The following is an 18,388-nucleotide window of genomic DNA, read 5'->3' as shown; positions in this document are numbered from 1 at the left end:
ATACAAAGTAAGGTCCCTCGCTCCTCTTCTTAGATAATTGGAGCTTTTTCAGACTGCTTCCTGTGTGTTTTCATACTGGTTCTCTACTCAATGAAGCGGATCGGTTGTAGCTGATTGTGTAAGGCAAGATCAGGAGATGTAATTCTGTGATTTTGGCCAACCATCATTCTTTTGCAGCGCTGTCATAATCTTTAAGTCATCTCTTAGTAAATCTGGGGCAGTTGGATATTGGAGTGGGTAACTGTGTCACAGATTAAGATTAGGTTTGGCAGAGATGTTAGTGTGTTCCATTACAACTGAATTAATTTAATCTTTCAACTCTCAATTTAATTTTCACTGCATTTTAGAGGTGTTTAGAGGAGTTTATACAATCAATGAACAGCAAGTGTAGTCAGGACAAACAGTCTGCACACTTTTGATTAGGATAAATGGAGCTGTATTACATAATATGGGATTCGCATTTGTTTGTAGGCTGTACCAATTCAGCCGTTCTTGTATTTTAATTCATGTTTATAGCATTTGTGATTGCCAAAATGACTTTTATGTATGTACAATTTTAATAATGAAATGTACATTACTATTCAAAAGTTTGGGGTCAGGAAGATATATATATATATATATATATATATATATATATATTTTTTTTTTTTTAAAAGAAGTCTTTATGCTCTCCAAGGCTGCATTTATTTGATCAAAAATAAGTAATATTGTGAAATTATTTAAATTTTTAATAACTGTTTACTTTAAAATGTTTTTTAAAATGATTTTATTCCTGTGATTGCAAAGCTGAATTTTCAGCATCATTACTCCAGTGTCACATGATCCTTCAGAAATCATATTAATAAGTTGATTTGCTCCTCAAGAGACGTTTCTTATTATCAGTGTTGAAGACAGTTGTACGTCTTAATATAAAAAATTAAATTCAAAGAAACATTTTTTTTATGTATTTTTTTTATTTTAAGATTAAAAGAACATTATTTTTTGTAACAATGTAAAAGTCTTCACTTGTCAAGGTACATGACAATTGACCCTTCGCTAAGCCCCACCCTCCCTAGTTACTGTTGCTACGCCTGACAAGCTTTTGCGCCTGGCACGTTTATTACAGTGTGTATTCACCGGTGTCAGACATTCCCAATGAGATAATTAGTAATTTTTGGCGAACATGTGAAATATCTGAGAGAGCAAGACAAAAGGGATTGCAGTATGCATTCGATGGATATATCCACGACATAATATGCAACCGATTTGAGAATAATTTCATAAAAATTGAAGCTAAAGCCTATAGTCCCAGTACAAGCAGCAGCCGCCTCATACGCTGACCTTTCAAATGGGAAACGCACAAATTGAGGAACAGCTATGTTCGTGCACAGCAGGGTAAGTGAAACGTGAAAATAATCTAATAATTATAAATCAAACAGTTTATCCATAAATCTTGTGGAATAACACTAACACCGGGAGAGCCGCGATCGGATTGGGTTAAAGTTACTCAGTCAGGGGTAGTAGGCCATCGATTAACAAAATGCTGAAATATATTTTAAAGTATGTCAGTGAGCCTCCGTCTTGTCTTGAATCCTCATATTTTACGTTAAATACATGCATTATGAACAAAGAACCCTCATTATTTCCAAGCAATAGGTGTTTTTGTTAATCCTGTCGACATTTAGTTGTGAATGCGGTCTCCCACACTGCTGGATCCACGCATATCATTTCTCCCCTTGGCTTTTAGATTTTCGGGAAGGGAAAAAAATTCTACTCCCCTGTCCAAACTTTTAGGATACCGGGTATGAGATTAGCACAATCCATACGCACAACGCTTCGGCATGTTTCCCTCGCTCAAGCTTGCCAGACCTCCCGCGCCTAGTTACGGTTGCTAAGACATGATTGGCCAGTGGCGGTTTTCGGGCATGGCTTAGCGAAGGGTCAATTATTTAAACAAAATCTAAAATTTAAATTTAAAAATGTACATAACATTTTATTTATTCTTGTCCTTTCATTGGTGAATTTGTTATTAGTGAACAGTCATCCAAACTTGGAATCAAAGAAGTTAATCCAGGAAATGGAGAAGCAATTTGGCATGAATGCAATGCTGAATTCTCTACCAAACCGCTCTCTCAGTCTTACATACAAGGACAGACCAGTTGTCCTAATCTGTCAGTGGTCAGGGAACAAGAGCCGTCCCAGGCTGGAAGGAGAGGCTGACCTGCATTGTGGGGTACAATGTCGCCTTTGTGTGGTCATGGTTGGGGGGGCAGTGCGAACTGTGACGTACTGGGTCAAGTTTGGCCGGGACACATGGACCCTAGTGTCTGCCTTTGGAGGAAACACCCCCAACAAGGCTACACACGCCAGTATCATTAGATCTACAGGGATTACGGCAGTGGAACAAAGTTGTTTATTTTTCCTCTGAGATATTTCCTCCATCATGGCTCCGTTCCAGTTTTGTCCAAGCGCAGTTGTGGTTTTATGGCTAGATACCACTCTTTTATCAGAGCGCCAAAACTGTTTAAGATTTGATCAAAGTTTCTAGGTGAATCGATTTTTTTTTCTTCTCTCCCAGCCCTAATATATATATATATATATATTAATATCTCCAAGTGAATCAATATCTAGGCTAGTTGAATTGAAATCAGAATTTAATTGATTGATTTGTGAAATCTGTGTCAATACCCTTATAGCTGAGGTCATTTTAATGCTCTATAGTTGGGTATATTGCACTATTAAAGGAGAATATTTGTTTTCTGACATGCATTTTTACACGTTAAATAAGTGTCTGGGCACACTAACTTACACAAACACACATCCATTCACATCTGTCTTTGATTAGTTGGTCAGAAACCAGCCATAATTCCCCTCTCTGGCTGTTGACTGAACTTAGTTACAAAGGGCTAATTATAACAACTTTGAAAGTGCTGATCTTCACTACAACAATAACATTTTTGGAAAAGACCCAGTCAGTACAGCCACTGGAGCGCAGGAATGTCAGTGGCACCCATCTCTCTTCAAGGCATATGGAAGCTATGAAATCTAAACACGGTTACTGACAGGAAAGCTATGTTTGAAACATAATTACAACCTTTGAAAATGCAATCTCACAACCACATTTACCCAGTGTGGGGGCACACTTAATTTCAATCATGCCAAGAGATGTCAAGCCCCCCAACTTATCAGTTAGGGATGGGATGGAATTGGTTTTGTGCTGAGATAGTTACTGTTCTGGGGAGCTTGGGAGTTTTTGACCCACCTGTTTCCAATACATGTGTAATAAGCGGTAATGCGTTTCATGACACTGTCCTTTTGAACTCGGTCCAGGTGGTTGCAGACAGATCTCATCTGTCTTGAGCCTACTGGAACATAAAGATCTTGGGTAGATTATGGTGACCAGAGACTCGGTTTCAAAGGCATTCCGAGGGGAGCTCGAAAACATTTTTGTACCCGTTTCAGATCAGCTGTGTTTTCTTCAGTGTGTCTCAGACAGGTTAACTAAGCGATACTGTGGATGGATACATAAATATTATTATATTCTCATACAGAATCTGGAATTTTGCTTGTTTGAGTTAACAGTGTAGTTATATTCAGACTGAGCTGTAGCTAAAACATTAAATTTTGAAAGGAAGCTGCTCAGAAAAAGGCCAAATGTATTTTAAAATATGTCTGTATGTCAATGTTCCTAATCATAGCTATACTTTCCAAGTTTCTGGACTTGATGTTGTCAAGTTCAGTTTTTGGTATGTGTAAAGGTACTGTGACACAACTGACAATTATGAAACTACATTCGTGCCAAAATCACAGCTATAAAGTGTCAAAAATAAAATTCTGAGAGGGAATAAAAAAAAAATAGTTTAAGAGCTGTCACTATGTCTGAAGTTTTAAATTTAAAGTATTTTTATTCTCTCGTATGATATTTTTGGTTGATACTTTTTTGCCTGTTTGTTTAGGGTATTAGGTTCCAAAAGTATCGAACATAAAACAAACCATCTATTCCATACAGAAAACCAGACTGTTGAGTTTTATTTATTTCATGTATAAATAATGGTTAGGGTAAGTGTTTTTGTCGTTGTTGTTTTTTGGACATCCACATAGCATGAAACTCCAGGGTTGTTTGTCAGACGTCAGGTCAGTCGTGACCTTTGAGGTGTTTGTTTTTTTAGTACTCTGAGCCAGGCTGTTTGGCCACACTGCAGAACACACACCCCTTCAACACAACATGGCTACAGAATCCCCCTACAGAGCCTCTGACAAAGCAGATGACATATTCTTAGTTTGCTAAACATCAGCTGATACCATGATACATATTATTTTTTAATTTCAGCAAGGATTTTCATTTTTTTTCCTCCTGTCTATAAATTATTGCACTTGTAGATTTCTATTTTAGCCACCTAGTGGGAATGTCAATAATGTAGTTAGTTAGGACACAATTAAATTGCACAATATTTGTTTAATTGAAGTATGTGGAGTTTGAAGGTCTGTAGATGTTTGATTTGTGTTTGGTTTAAAATTTAAAGTGACATGTAAACATAATGGTGTTCTGTGTAATAGAACTGCAGTCTCCAATAGTTATTGTCACCTCTGATCAGGCCATATCTGGCTCGGGTCACTGAGTATCTAGTGAGTCATATTTCTCTGTGTGACTGACGGGCTCATCATTTCCAACAGCTACATGGTAAATTCCTGCGGACAGCAGTTGCAGCAGATGGGCTGTTTATTCTGTTGCGGATGCTTGTCGTTGCCCTCTTGTTGCTTGGCTTTTTTTGTACTGCGGTTCATAAAAATGATTCTCTCAGACTGGATTATTTTTGTCTATGAGCTCTAGTGTCTTATCTGTTTAATTTTGCCATTTTCATTTGCTTCATATCCAAATTCAATTCTCTTTCATTGCACTTTATTTATCCTGTATTTGACCGAGCAGTCATTGGGTGGCTCGCATTATCTAACAATGTACAAAACATTCGTAACAGTCAGGGTGGGAAATTAACTTTTTTGCCCACCAGCCACAGTGGCTGGTGGATGCCCAATTTTACCAGCCACTTGTATTTTTTACCAGCCACTTTTTCTGGAATTCAAATTTATGAATGAGAACTGTGACTTTGATAACATTGACGTCCATTACAAATATGTCATTGGTTTTATCCATTTAACAATGAGTTATGCTGCACTCAGGAGCCAATTTATGTTTTCCTCCGTGGATGCTCACGGGCTTTTAAAAAAAAGAAAAAAAAAGCACTATTAGCACAAACAGGGCTACCATAATATGTAAGCAACATGCATGTACATGTTTGTATTTTTGAGAGAATATCATGCATGGTTATTTTACAGTTTATTTTTTAATATTAGTTAAGTCTGTATGACCATAAAGGATGGAGTATTTAAATGTATTTTGCTGCTATTTGAAAAAAATCCAGCAAAACGCACCCGCGCGTTTGTCGACCCCAGAGGGTTAACTCGATAATAAAGCCGTAAAGTAGGCTCTCTTTCAACTCAGGACAGCACCACTTCTCACAAATACAGATAGGATTGGAGATGAAAAGTTTAACTGGCGCGTAATCGAGCTCCGGAGCACCCACGTTATCGGCTCCTATCCTCGCCGCTGCTAAAACTATCCCTAAACTAAAAAAATGATAGCTGTATCTAGCCATCACAAAACACAACTTCAAGTTAGTAATTTACTTACTTGCACATCCAAACGTAGTCCCAAAAAGGTCTGCCCTTTTTGCAGATCGCATGAACGTTTCTGAATAGAATTGGTCATATTCATTGACTCTATTTTAAGGTTAGTTGTTCCTCTAACGAAAGAATTGTTTGCATTTTCGGACGACGCATAGGTTCGACAGTAAGCGAACTAAGCGAACCCTCGTTTTCCCTTCGTCATCAATGCGCCACTTGTTCGAAAAGTACCTTCACTTTTTATTTACTACGCCCTCAACAGGTTGTACATTCATATACTTCTGACTCCGCGGCGGGCCTCTTAACACCGGGTATATTTGTTTAATTTTCCTTTCGTCTGTACCTCAGCTATATGCGTCACGGTCCGTTCAGCGCCGTGTCCATGCGCTGTGTCCGTAAGCGCTGAAAACCAATCAAATTAGTTACTCGACAAAAGTGCATTATTTTTACTTAGCAACAGCATTCTTTGACAAAAGATGTCCAATCCGTTACAAGGAATGTTTTAAGTAGTAACCAATAAAAATATGTTTTACAATTTACCCGCCACTGTGGCTGGTATACAAGGCAAAGTCACCCTCCACTTTGAAAAAGTACCAGCCATTGGCTGGTGGCGGGTGCTAATTTCCCACCCTGGTAACAGTATTTAATAATCTATGTTAATGTTAGATCCAACTTTTGATTTTAATACTGTATTAGTAAATGTTGAAATTAACATTAGCTCAGATTTAATAAATGCTTTAGAACTATTTTTTCATTGTTAGTTCATGTTAACAAATGGAAACTTATTGTAAAGATTTTACACTTGGCGTACACGGGTAAATGCATATAGTGGTTGGTATCTAATAGATAACTTGCATTAGGTCTTAAAAAGCAGCAGGTTTATTAGGCTGTTGTCACTGTTAACTTAATGTTAATCAAACAACAAAAGATAAAAGACAAAATGACTCTCTGCTGTTGACTGAATAACTATTGTAGCTTTAATAAGAATCAGCGTATGTCTAATTTATACTGCGAATAATATGCAATGCTTTATTTTACATTTGATCATTCAATTTCTGTAGTATTTCTCACTTGAATGCTCCTGTAAATAGATCGACTGTACTTGGGAAAAACTTAAAGCACTATATGCATGTATGTAATATAAAACATTTTTTGAAAACATCTGTTATTTTATGAAATAATGATCACATGAAATACTCATATTATATATCAAATATTATCATGCAAAAATATTACTCATATCCCCCACCCCTAGCTGAAATGAAGAACATGATGAAGAAGAATCCTGATAAGATTGTGTATCAAGATCCTACTAGGAAACAAATTGCGACGTAATATTTTTGCCATATTGGCTACTCTTTGTCAATGATGTTCAATATAAGACCAGACAAAGAAAATTTTTCCTTGCATTTAGACCAGATACACATTTTAGCCATACAGGTCTAGAGTGCCAGACCTTCTGTCTTTTATCGTTTACTATTGTATCATCTTCCAGAGAAGTCATTCTGACAGGCTTTGTTTACTTTGCACTTTCCTGCCTCTCTGCATCACCATTAGGGGTGAAACAGACTTGATTGTCTGATCAGTTTGTAAACACAGACTCATTGCATATTCAAATGTAGAACCTTCATCAACACGTATTGTAAATAGATGCATTATTAAAATATTTTCCTACCCTTATGCTGATCTAGAAGAAATTATCGGCAGGCTTTTTGGCATCCAGTATTAGTTTGTTTTTATCTCTGCCGTCATTTCTTCCGCCTGTGCTTATTTTTGGTTTGATAGGAGTAGGGATGAGTCGCGATCTTCGAATAGTTGAACTGCGTTCGAAATTCGATCATAAAATTACTTTTTCGAATATCGTTATATTTTCGCGCAATTCCAATGTGTCATAATTGACGGCGCGCCAACTGTCACAGATAACACAGCAGGGTATTTTCCTGTCGGGGACACAAGGTGTCACTAACATGAATGAAACCCCCTACTGCGCGATAGGATACCAGTGTTTTATATAGTGTAAGCAAACAACAGAAGAAGAGCACCGTGACCGTTAACTCTGCGCCCAACAGAGTTGGGTGGTAACCTTTTACTGTCTATGGTAGTAACCGTCTACAAAGTAGGCTACATTTACTTCCTTACGTTGGGGCGACGTTCCTCTCGTTACTTTATTTTAATGCAATACATGCTGTTAAATGCATAGTTTATTCCAAGCGCGCTGCATCTTTTTTATGGGCATGAGCGATGCTCAATTCACAAATGAATCACTCTTTTGTGTCAATTCTGTTCAAAGACTTCATCAAACAGATCTGTCTAAATCGGTTCGCGAATCAGTTTGAATGGTCTGTTCTGTTTCCTGCACGCACTGAATCCTCTGATTCGCTTTCAATTCACTCTCGGAGTCGTAACAGGAAGATTTAAGAACATCAAGAGCGTTGGATGAAGTGGCGGTGGGCCTAACAGTTATAGTTTAGTCTAGTGAAAGCAAATCTACAAATGCATCATATTTTTGCCAGCGATGAAGATCTAGTTGAACATCTTCGTATGATGTCTGTGAATGAATGATTCCTCAGGACTATACATTCGAGTTCATTTCATTCAGGTAATACATTTTACAACCCAACAGATTATTACGCGATGATAGCACTGCTACAAGTATGATGACATTATCCGTTTTTTGAACATGTTAATTTATAGGCTACATTAAATAAGCTGCCATTGTCCACAGTTTATGAAATGAACACCCGCCATCCCGCGGTAATGTGTGTGTATTGCGCAGTGGCATCACACGAATAGTTTTGATTGAAACTAATTTGTTTAAAAAGTAGGCTATTGCAGTAACAAGGCAGGTCCGCATAAAATCATTATGACATATGACATTATTTTTTTTATCTAACGAGCATCTGGTTTGGCGATGCAAAAACGGACTGTCGTGCTTTTTGTTTTTTTCTTCTGTTAACTATGTTAAAAAACGATGAAAACATGTTACTTGTTCAATTCATAAACGGTTTGTTTGATGACAAATCGCTAAAGATGAAATTGCCCTCCCTTTCTGTCATTGTGAGTGTGCGTTTTTTTGTTTGTTTTTTTCCGAACGATAATCGACTTTTGCTCCTCGATTTTCGAATGCCATTTTTGGCAGAAATTCACATTCCTAGATAGGAGGCACAGTGAGCATTGAAGACCTTCTTTTTTTATGTATTGATCGAATCCCTGAGTCAAAACTGGTTTCTGATGTGTTGAACCAATTTCAGTACAAAAAGACACAAGATGTTTTGTTTGTTTGAATTGCTCGTTTAGTCAACTGCAATTTTTCCAAAATCCTTAGTATTTTAAGATGTTCTATTCAAGCAACATAGTGCATTAAACATTTTCCATACTTTGTGCCATTCCCAAAAACTGCGCCATATTTCAGTGCTGCCATGATATTTTGCAATAAACTATATTTTCACAACCAGTTGTGTTGTTCAGTGTGTTTTGTGTCCAGCAGGTCAGTTTTATTAGCCCTCCCCTGGCACACATACACGTACACACTGCAGCTAAATTCGGTTGTCACTTCACCTTTTAGTGCTTAATCCCATTCTGTACAACAAGGATTAGTATTATATGGGAGTGACAATCACATTCTACAACTTAATTAACTCCCAAAAAATGCAGGTAGTGACAACTGCATTTATAAAAATTCTACCCAGTGTGTACAGAACCGAACTGAAGAACTAGTTTGTTTGATGTACGACGAGAGGCATCAGAGATGGATCTCCCGTCTGTCATCTCTCGTAATAAAAAATGCATATTTTAATGTGCATGTCTCGTCGCCAGATCTTGCAAGTAAATCGGTGAGCAAGAACAAGCCAATAAAAAAATTTAATGAATTGGAATGCTATTTGCTGAAAATAAGACTGAAATATCACGACCTGCACTTGCTCACTTTAATAACTCCATAAACTTGATAGCTGTATGAGCCAAGCTTAAACAAGTTCAAATGCACTTTAAATAAGTGGACATGGTAACACTGCAAGGGCACGCTCTGTGAAGTAGTCTACAAAACACGACGCCTCCGATAACTAAATTTGCTTTAGTTTGCTGAACATAACGAGTCTTTCGTGACTGTAATATTTCTTTGTTCGGAATAGTGTATAATAAACACGCGAGATGCCAGAACATTGCTATGGTTACCACGGTCAATCATCGCAGTTTGTGCGAGTCGTGTTCTGTACTCATGGAACGATCATTTATTGTTTAAATGCGGTTGTCACTCCTGAAACTTTACAGGGTGTATGTGGCCATACATGAGAAAGTGTAATGAATGTTTGTGCGTCCTATGTTACTGATGTGAAGGGGACTGTAGCCCCAGCATTGGAAGATTTTTCCTTTGTGTCTGTGAGTGTCCACTCTCTGGTGTCTGGCAGCGATGTGGTTTGGTATGTGAGGAATGTGTTCTGTCGTAGGTTAAACCAGTAAAGGGGGGGTGGGGTAGGTTGGGCCAGCTGAGGGGGTGCGGAGTGAGAACTTTGGAGTTGAAGCTCAAAGTGCTCTGTGTGGATGTTTTGGCAGGACAAGCACATCTACCCTGATATTAGACTAGACAGAGGCTGATTAAAGGTTAGGCTTATCTATAGGTTTATAAAGGCTGAATTTTCAGCAACCGTTACTCTAGTCTTCACATAGCATAAGCTGTTTTTGTTTTTTTGAAGAATTTCATTAATTTGGGTGAAAAAGAGATTTGGGTGTTTAATCAGAATCGTGCCACCAACTCTTCCAGTTCTGATCATGTTTGTAACTAATCAATGAACAAATTAAAAATAGCAGGTTATGAGTTATCTTTGAATGCTTGTGTGGGAGCTCCATTTGATTTTAAATGTAATTTCTACATATTACATTGTGTCTGAATTATGCATGTATACTTATGCTGGCATCTCTGTAATCAGCCATTCTTGGTTCAGAGAAGAATTGCTAAGGCCTTAACAAAGGATGCAGTGAAAAGAAGTCAAGAGCCCTCTCTTCACTTGATTATATGCTTCCCTTTTCTGCAGCTGTGCTGATAGGAGAGGCCATTCTTCAGAATCCTTGGCTGCCATATGTGTCTCTGTATCCGAGACCGATTGTGTTGTGAATGTTCACAGAGGTTGATGTGAACCATACATAAAGAAGCGTCTCTAAGAGTCCTCCATCCTGTCACCTGCTTCCAGTTCTTGTAACCTGAGCCCTGAACTTTTTATCTAAAACATTGTCTTTCGAACACGACATTTATCATAGTTCTGCTTAGGACATCATCAATCCTACATTCTGTTCATGTTGATTCATGCTTAAGGACACAGCGAGTTATCAAGTCCCGGTGTTTAATGCAATCTAGCTTTTAAACAAAAGATGTTCCAATTCGTTTTCTTTTTTTGGTGTTATCACCCTCTCCTGCATTTTTACATTTTTGTCCTCTGATATAAGGGCGCCGGGTTTTGAAATGTTAGACTTTTAGTGAGCAAACTGAATCCAGGTGGAGGAAACCCCATACTGAGGATCTGCCCAGCTATAGATCCTCTTCGTCCCAAACAGCCCTGACCTCCTGCAGCCAGAACCGGAAAGCAGTCAGCACTATTTTATCTTCAGGCATCCTCTGTTCCCATAGGTGGACTTAGTCAGATACCCCTGTGTCTCATTAAATGGAGTCCTTTCAATGCCTAAAAGAATGATGTGAATTGGTTTTGGCACTCTAAACCAGTGGTTTTCAAACCCTGGGTCGCGACCCTCGGGTGGGTCGCGAGAATTAAAAAATGGGTCGCCAGTGATTTTAATAAAAAAAAAAATTTCATTACGTTTTCTATTAATATTATAAATAGTAGCTTTGATTAGAAGTACACTAAAAAACCATTCAAATTCATGCAAAATAAATAATCCACATGTCACCTGACCGGCTGACCGACCTAACATTTACATAGCCCTAGGCAACACCAAAACAAAAAACCTTGTGCACAGTTTTGTTGATATCTCATGGGAAAAAAATAAAAAGGCTGCATGATGAAAATATTCGGTACCGTGACATTAGTAGCCCGTAATGAATTTATTTTATGCTGAATAAGCAGGCCCACCCTTCTCATTAATATATAAACACGCACTCGCTTGCTCCATCCCCAACACACACACGTTCGCTCCATCGGCAGCAACACACAAACACTCGTCGTTCCTTCCGCAACACACTCTCGTTCGCTCCATTGGCAGCAACACACATATTTCAGATCAATATATTTGTTTTCCTTAAAATTGTAATTAACACTAAATTTATTCTCATTTGATTTATAAATATGTTTGATTTTAAACTCGATTTTAAACTCAAACTTGATTTTGGTTGGGTGACAGGTGTAGGTTAAGTTGATAAGAGTTTACAGTTTGACAAAAGCACAATGTTGTGTTTTATTGCGAGTGTACACAAATATAAATAAACACTTTGCAGTTTTAATGATGTCCTGTATGAAGAAAGTGAATCTGAAAAGGATGATTTTTTCCTGTCGATATTGCAACGTGAGTGAAGTTGCTACAAAGCCTATAATAAAGAATAGTTTACCATCAAATACATCGCGAATGTTGAAACATTTTGATTCTAATGAGAGAGTTACGTGAGCATAATGCCCCTTATGGAGCAGTGATCAGTATGCAAGCAGTTATTCAAAAGCACAGCTGGTATTTTATTTGAATAAAGGTCTTGGATCATTTTTCTGCAGTTTATTCACACCAGGAGACCTGCAACAAAGCTAATAAAGCTCCCAATATCATGTGAATAAAGGAGCAACTTTATTTCCTTTGGTCATTGAATTTTGCTATGCCAATATACCTTTATCACTTGTCATGTTGTAGGTACCAGCAGAAATAATCTCATAAATCCTGATCTATTTTTTTGAAGTTTTTGTGGGTGGTTTTGGCTGTCAAGAATTTTGAAATTACTCGTATATTATCTGTAGCACAAACAGCGCTGAATGAGTTGCATTACAATATTAATACTCTGAGTTTAAGAAAAAGTCACATTCTGTCTAGATTAGCTTTTTAAAGAAATTACTTAAATTTTTATAGAAATTACTCCTGTGAAGAAAAGATTTCTATGACCTTCGTTTTTGAGACTGGTTGGCCAGGTTTATCTTAAATGGTACTACTTGGTTCCGTTAAACCAGCACCAGACACACACAAATGCCTGACGTTTCAAGGATTGCCTGAACTCAGAAGATATCTGATACTGCAAGGGCAACAGTTTAACAGTGACGTGAAGTTATTTATCTACATCATTAGCAACATTCTGCAGCAACAGATTCAGGAACTGAGACACCACCCAAATGATCACTTGGAAGAGTTCCCAGGGTGGGTGGAAGAGTTCCCAGGGTGGGTGCGTGTTAGTTCACCCCAAAGATGCAGAGTTATGCTGTAATACAAATGAATACATAATCCAGTGTAGAGGTGAGTGATATGACTAAAATATGAGAAATGTTTCTCATGATATTGATATACATCATGTTACAAACAATAAGAGAAATACAATAGAACAAAGATACAAAATGAAAGGTTTTTTTTAGGTGAAGTAGGTTTATTTACCATGTAGAAGTAAGAAATACTACAGAAATTGACACAAAATGAAACACTGCATAGTCTTGACTCAGAGTTAAATATAAATTGATTCTAATTAAAGATACCAAAGTTATTCAGTCTTTTGTTGTTTAAGGGCTCGTTCACTCAGAGTTTTCCCCAGTGGAATGGGATCAAAACGCAAGGTCTCGAGACATGTTTTTTTAAAAGCGCGAAAAACAATGGAAGAGTTAAAATGGCTTATTGCAATGGAAAAACGTGTTCTGTGTGAACGGCCCCTTAGGCTGCTGTCACTTTGAAACCGTAACAACAGTACCAACTTTTGGATTTTAAATTAAATAAAAATAATGAATAAATGTTGTTTTTGTGGCATACAGCCGCGAATTGGTTGCGCACTGCAAACACGTCATATGAGCCCTTGCTGCTTCTGCACCGCATATGTACTGCATACGCACTGCATACGCACTGCAAACGGAGTGTGTGTGTGTAAAACCTGCTGTCAGTGATGCACAAAACCATCCTGAAACATAAGTACTGTGTATAGGTTTTGTAACTGCTGTACAATGCGGAGGAAGTAGTTCTGTTTATGAGCTTATTGAATCAGAGGTCCTGCTTGAGTAGGAGGCTGCAGGACATTAAGTATTAAATTGAATATGATCATCTGTGTCCAGTCGGATTGTTCTGTCTCTGCTGTTCCAGACTGGGCATGACCTGAAATCAGTGTGTGTCGTAACACTGTGGCCAGTTTTGGCCTTATGTCTCTTAATACTCTCAACCCAATTGCCCACAGTCCGCATGCATCAGTGTTTGATTAAAATGAGCTGAAGTTACAGAGATCAAAGCACTTAAAACATGCTTTCTCATGCACAGGGTAATGTCCATTCAAGGAACTCTGGCATACACCAGAGTTGCCGTTTAACTCTTTGTGCCAGAGAAATTAAACATGTGCTATTCAAAGCCTTTTTTAAACCCACCCTCAAATAAGTGGCCACATGATGTGCCTTATCTACCTCTTGCAGGGGTTTAGTATCACTATCAAATGATTGCTTCTGAATTTTCCTATAAACCTTCACTTTTGAAGTTGCAAAACTATTCCGTTTTTGGAAGACCAACGTGTTTATGAAGTGACATTAACAGATGGGTGAGAAACCTACTTTGGATATAGACAAGATGTGACATAACGAGTTTCACAGATGTTTTATGGCTTGCGTTTTAGGCCAACACGGCATTTTCATTTGGCACTAATTTCCATTTTAACTGAGCCGTCTTCCTCTATGCTATTCTCTCTCACTAAAACTTTCCGTCTGTTGAAAAGACAGAATAGTCCTAATGTTCAACGTTGAGTATATACACAAATATGATTTTTATCAGTGAGGAGCAAAAAAACTTAAAATGTATAGTTTCTTTTGCAGGATTACATAGGTGTACATTTGTCTTCTGTATTTGATAAATTACTTTCTGGTGTTGTTGTTGCTGTTTTAGGCCCTTTTAGATGTCAAAATGTATTGATTTGAATTAAAGGCTCAGATGAACTTAAATGAAAATGCTGACTCTTTTTTTGCCTCTGTCTCTTTTACAGATCGTGAGGACCAATCAATTCTTTGCACGTAAGTAACCATTAGGTCATCTCTTTTCAACAGTTACAGGTTACGTCAATCAGTTTGGGCTGATGGAAGTGATGTCACATCCCAAGGGTTGCACAGGAATCAGCTTTTTTGGAAGCTTGCATATACAGCCATGCCTGAAAACATGAGTCATGTATCATTTCGGCATTAAATCTCAGTCGCTGCAGCGGTTCGGCATGTAGAGCATCTCACACTGAGTCAGACCCACAGCAAATATTTCTAGTCAGTCTATAAGAATTCATCCATAGAAATTTGAGCTCTTGATGCATTAAGCCTGAATTAGTCTTTGCACATTGTAAATAAGTAAACAGTCTCTCTCTTATCTTTACAACATGTCTTTTGTAACTGTCGGAGAGTAGGTTTTTACATCCTCTCTCAAAGTCGACCCCTTCTGACCTACTGATAAAACTGCAGCACACCCACTATGAAGGCATGATGTCCATGAAACCATATGTAGCTGGAATGCAGGGTTAAGGAATCTTGCAGTCAATAGCTTGAAGACAAAAAAACAGACATATTTAAGAGCTCTTAAAGGACTGATTTACCAAAAATGTCATCAATAACTCACCCTCATGTATGTAAACAGCCATTTCAGCTTTTTCGGGGGGAAATGTTAAATGGGTATGGAAAACGCATCAGAGTGTAGAGGAGACCATTTAATTCATACTTTTATAACCTGAAACGTACATTCAGGAAAAATTTGATGTTACCGTTGACAGTATATAATATGAGGATGTGCAATGCTAGAGCCTTTATGTAAACCTGTCGTGTGCAGCGTTCGTCCAATCAATGACACTGACACTGCAAACATGCAAATAAGAACGTTAACCCAGGGTGTAGGAATGTGCAGTGTCAAACGCCAGCTTATGAATACCCAGGATTAATGGTTAACCCCACAGGTAAATTATGAGAATTAACCCAGGGTTAACTATTTCAAGTGTGAAAAGCCCATTGGAATGGAGTGCACAAGTCATATGAACTACTTTTATGAAAATTACAGTTACAGAAATTTACAGTTGAAAATTAGCCGATTTGGCTAAACTGGCACACTTGCATAAATGTTAATTAATGTGCACTGTCCCTGTAACTCTAAACTGTAAAAAAAAAAAAAAGTTTTTTTTTTTGTAAACCTTTTTGGAGCTGAGGGCCATATCCAATTTTATTGTTTAGAAGAGAGCAGACATTCTGCTTTTAAGGGTCTTAATTTTCTTTAGAGCGTATTCAAATAGGTTGTTAGAGAAATAATCAACCATCTGTTTGACACATTAGTAACAATGGCATTAAGGTGCTTTTTGAGTGATGACAGAATTTCCAAGACCATGATTTTTTTAAAATTCAAAACTTTTTTTTTTAATTCAACATAAATTATATTTAACATAACAAATACGAATGGTATACAACTGTGTATATCGTCATAATCATCCTACATTTTCTTTCTTATATAATTCTTTGTTTTTACTTAAATATAATTTCCTATTTTGGACAGTTTTTGTTTAATTCAACCGTTTGCTTGACATTTTGCTATTATATTTCTTTGAATAAAAGCCAGTATTGAGAATGTCTTTACAGGCCTTTGTGGAAAATGTCTGGCTGTCTTTCTAAAGATTTTTTCCATTTATGGGCAGATTAGGGAGAATATTTGAATCAGACTTTTTGTGAAGAACTATATTTCTTGAATCTGTATCATTGATTTATAAGGTTAAGTAATTAAAACACCATCTGATGCATTCCAATAATATTAAATAAGGCTTTTAATGTTTACTTAATAAAAGCCTATTGTGTAATGCACCAACGCTGCTGAAAGGAACTCCAGCTGGAAAAACAAACGTCAGTGCTAGCAGATGCAGGATGTATCCTGACGCCTTATTTAGCTTGTGGAATGCATTGATCATGCAAATGTGCATAAATATGGTGTATTTATTACGATGTTTTGATGTTTGCTTTTAATTGTAATTTTCTTTTACAGAGGGGAATCAGGTGCTGGAAAGACAGAAAACACTAAAAAAGTCATCCAGTACCTGGCTCACGTTGCATCGTCACATAAAGGAAGGAAGGACCACAACATTCCAGTGAGTTTTTTCTTTCAGCCATTCGCTGAATCATTCATTTTGAAATCCGTGTAGAATTCCACTAGTGGTTTAGATGTGGAGGGAAGGATGTGTTTTAGGGTGCAGTACTAAGCAGAATAAGGTCAAATGTGGCTTGCAGATTAAAAACAAGTAAATTAATATTAGTGTAATTTTACTTTAAAAGGTAGAGTATTGACGTGCCACCTTAAAAAAAGTGTAATGCGATGCAATAGGCAAAGTTGTCAGTCTAATCATCTTATTGTGTCTTTATGAGAGGGTTTTATACATTTTAGATGGTTAGACAAATAGTCAATCAGCGTGAGCTGTTCGTATCCAATTTATATACATAGTGCTTTGCAAATCATATTAGTCTAACCTATCTGTAATGCATTTGCAGCTGAAGCTCTTGTAAAGTAATCTATTTTATCTTAGACGCATTAATTGGTTACAATGACATCAGGGTGCTCTTGCTGGAAGAGTAATTTTAACCAATTAACATACATCAGTAGATAACATGCACTTGTATGTCATGGATAGTGTTGTGTGTAGATTCTAATGTACTGGTAATGTTGGATAGATGTTCATCCAGTAATAACTGCTGGCTCTGACATGTGTGTAAGTAGTACACATTGCTCTGTAGAAGTCTGCAGTACTGGCCTGATAACATGCATTTCTTTCAAAAATATATGAAAGCATGCTTAATAATTGTACATGCTGCAGTAATTATATTCGCATGGCCAAATATGCAACATAATAAAGGCCTTTCCAGTGGTCTAAGATACTTGCAGAATGTGGCCCTGATGGCTTCTAACATATTACATTTGTTTATTATATACAAACAGCCAGAATCACCTAAAGCAGTCAAACTCCAGGCAAGTTCCCTTTAAGCTTTTTATACCTGCTCTGCTTGTGCATGCAAAACTAACCTGCTGAATAGACACTAATGGAATGTAGCCTATCCAAAGTGAACTTTTCTGCACTCTGGGATATTGTTTGATAAAAATAAACGTGTTACTTTAAGGGGTTTGAATGGTTTACTTTTGATTAATTTTTTGCACAATTTGTCACATTTGCTAAATAGTTTTGAATGTATGCAATCTTCAAGATGTGTAGTTATTTTTTTTTAACAAGGAATGCACCAAAATGAAAATTCTGGGCCGAAACCGAACATTCGGGATGCATTTGGCTGAAAACTTTCTTTTAATTTCTTCATTTAAAGTTTTTTTGTTTGTATAATCGTATTATTATTAGACTTTTTTTTTATTAAATCAATAATTTTATTTTCTGTAAATTTAAAACTTTTATTTTAAAGTAACCCCAAAATATGACAGAAAATATATTTAATTATTCTTCATTTACTTCTATGTAACAGAATCAGATTTAACAGATTTATTTTTTTGTCCAATTATTAAAATAATGTAGAGTCCAAGCTATTATTAGAGCATGTGAGCAGAGCAGTGTACGAGAGCGTAG

At 37.1% G+C, this 18,388-nt stretch overlaps 1 protein-coding gene across 6 annotated transcripts in view; it reads left to right on the top strand.

The window, feature by feature from the left end:
* The window catches only part of myh10 (myosin, heavy chain 10, non-muscle), a 56,704-nt gene that overhangs the window by 9,457 nt on the left and 28,859 nt on the right, over positions 1-18,388 (top strand). For 3 of the 6 annotated variants that reach the window (XM_077199620.1, XM_077199618.1, XM_077199624.1), the window contains exons 4-6: positions 14,801-14,828; positions 16,813-16,915; positions 17,758-17,787. In XM_077199620.1, the coding sequence (XP_077055735.1) occupies positions 14,801-14,828; positions 16,813-16,915; positions 17,758-17,787 (161 nt within the window). Of the gene's footprint in view, positions 1-14,800; positions 14,829-16,812; positions 16,916-17,757; positions 17,803-18,388 lie in introns of all 6 variants that reach the window. The other 3 variants (XM_077199623.1, XM_077199619.1, XM_077199621.1) reach the window with 3 other exon arrangements.

This window comes from Siphateles boraxobius, unplaced genomic scaffold (genome assembly GCF_051911475.1).
Source record: "Siphateles boraxobius isolate OS27281-9 unplaced genomic scaffold, OSU_SipBor_1 41, whole genome shotgun sequence".
In the NCBI taxonomy this organism is placed as follows: Eukaryota; Metazoa; Chordata; class Actinopteri; order Cypriniformes; family Leuciscidae; genus Siphateles; species Siphateles boraxobius.
Note: the sequence above shows the minus strand (reverse complement) of the source record. Positions and strands in the feature narration are given on the sequence as shown.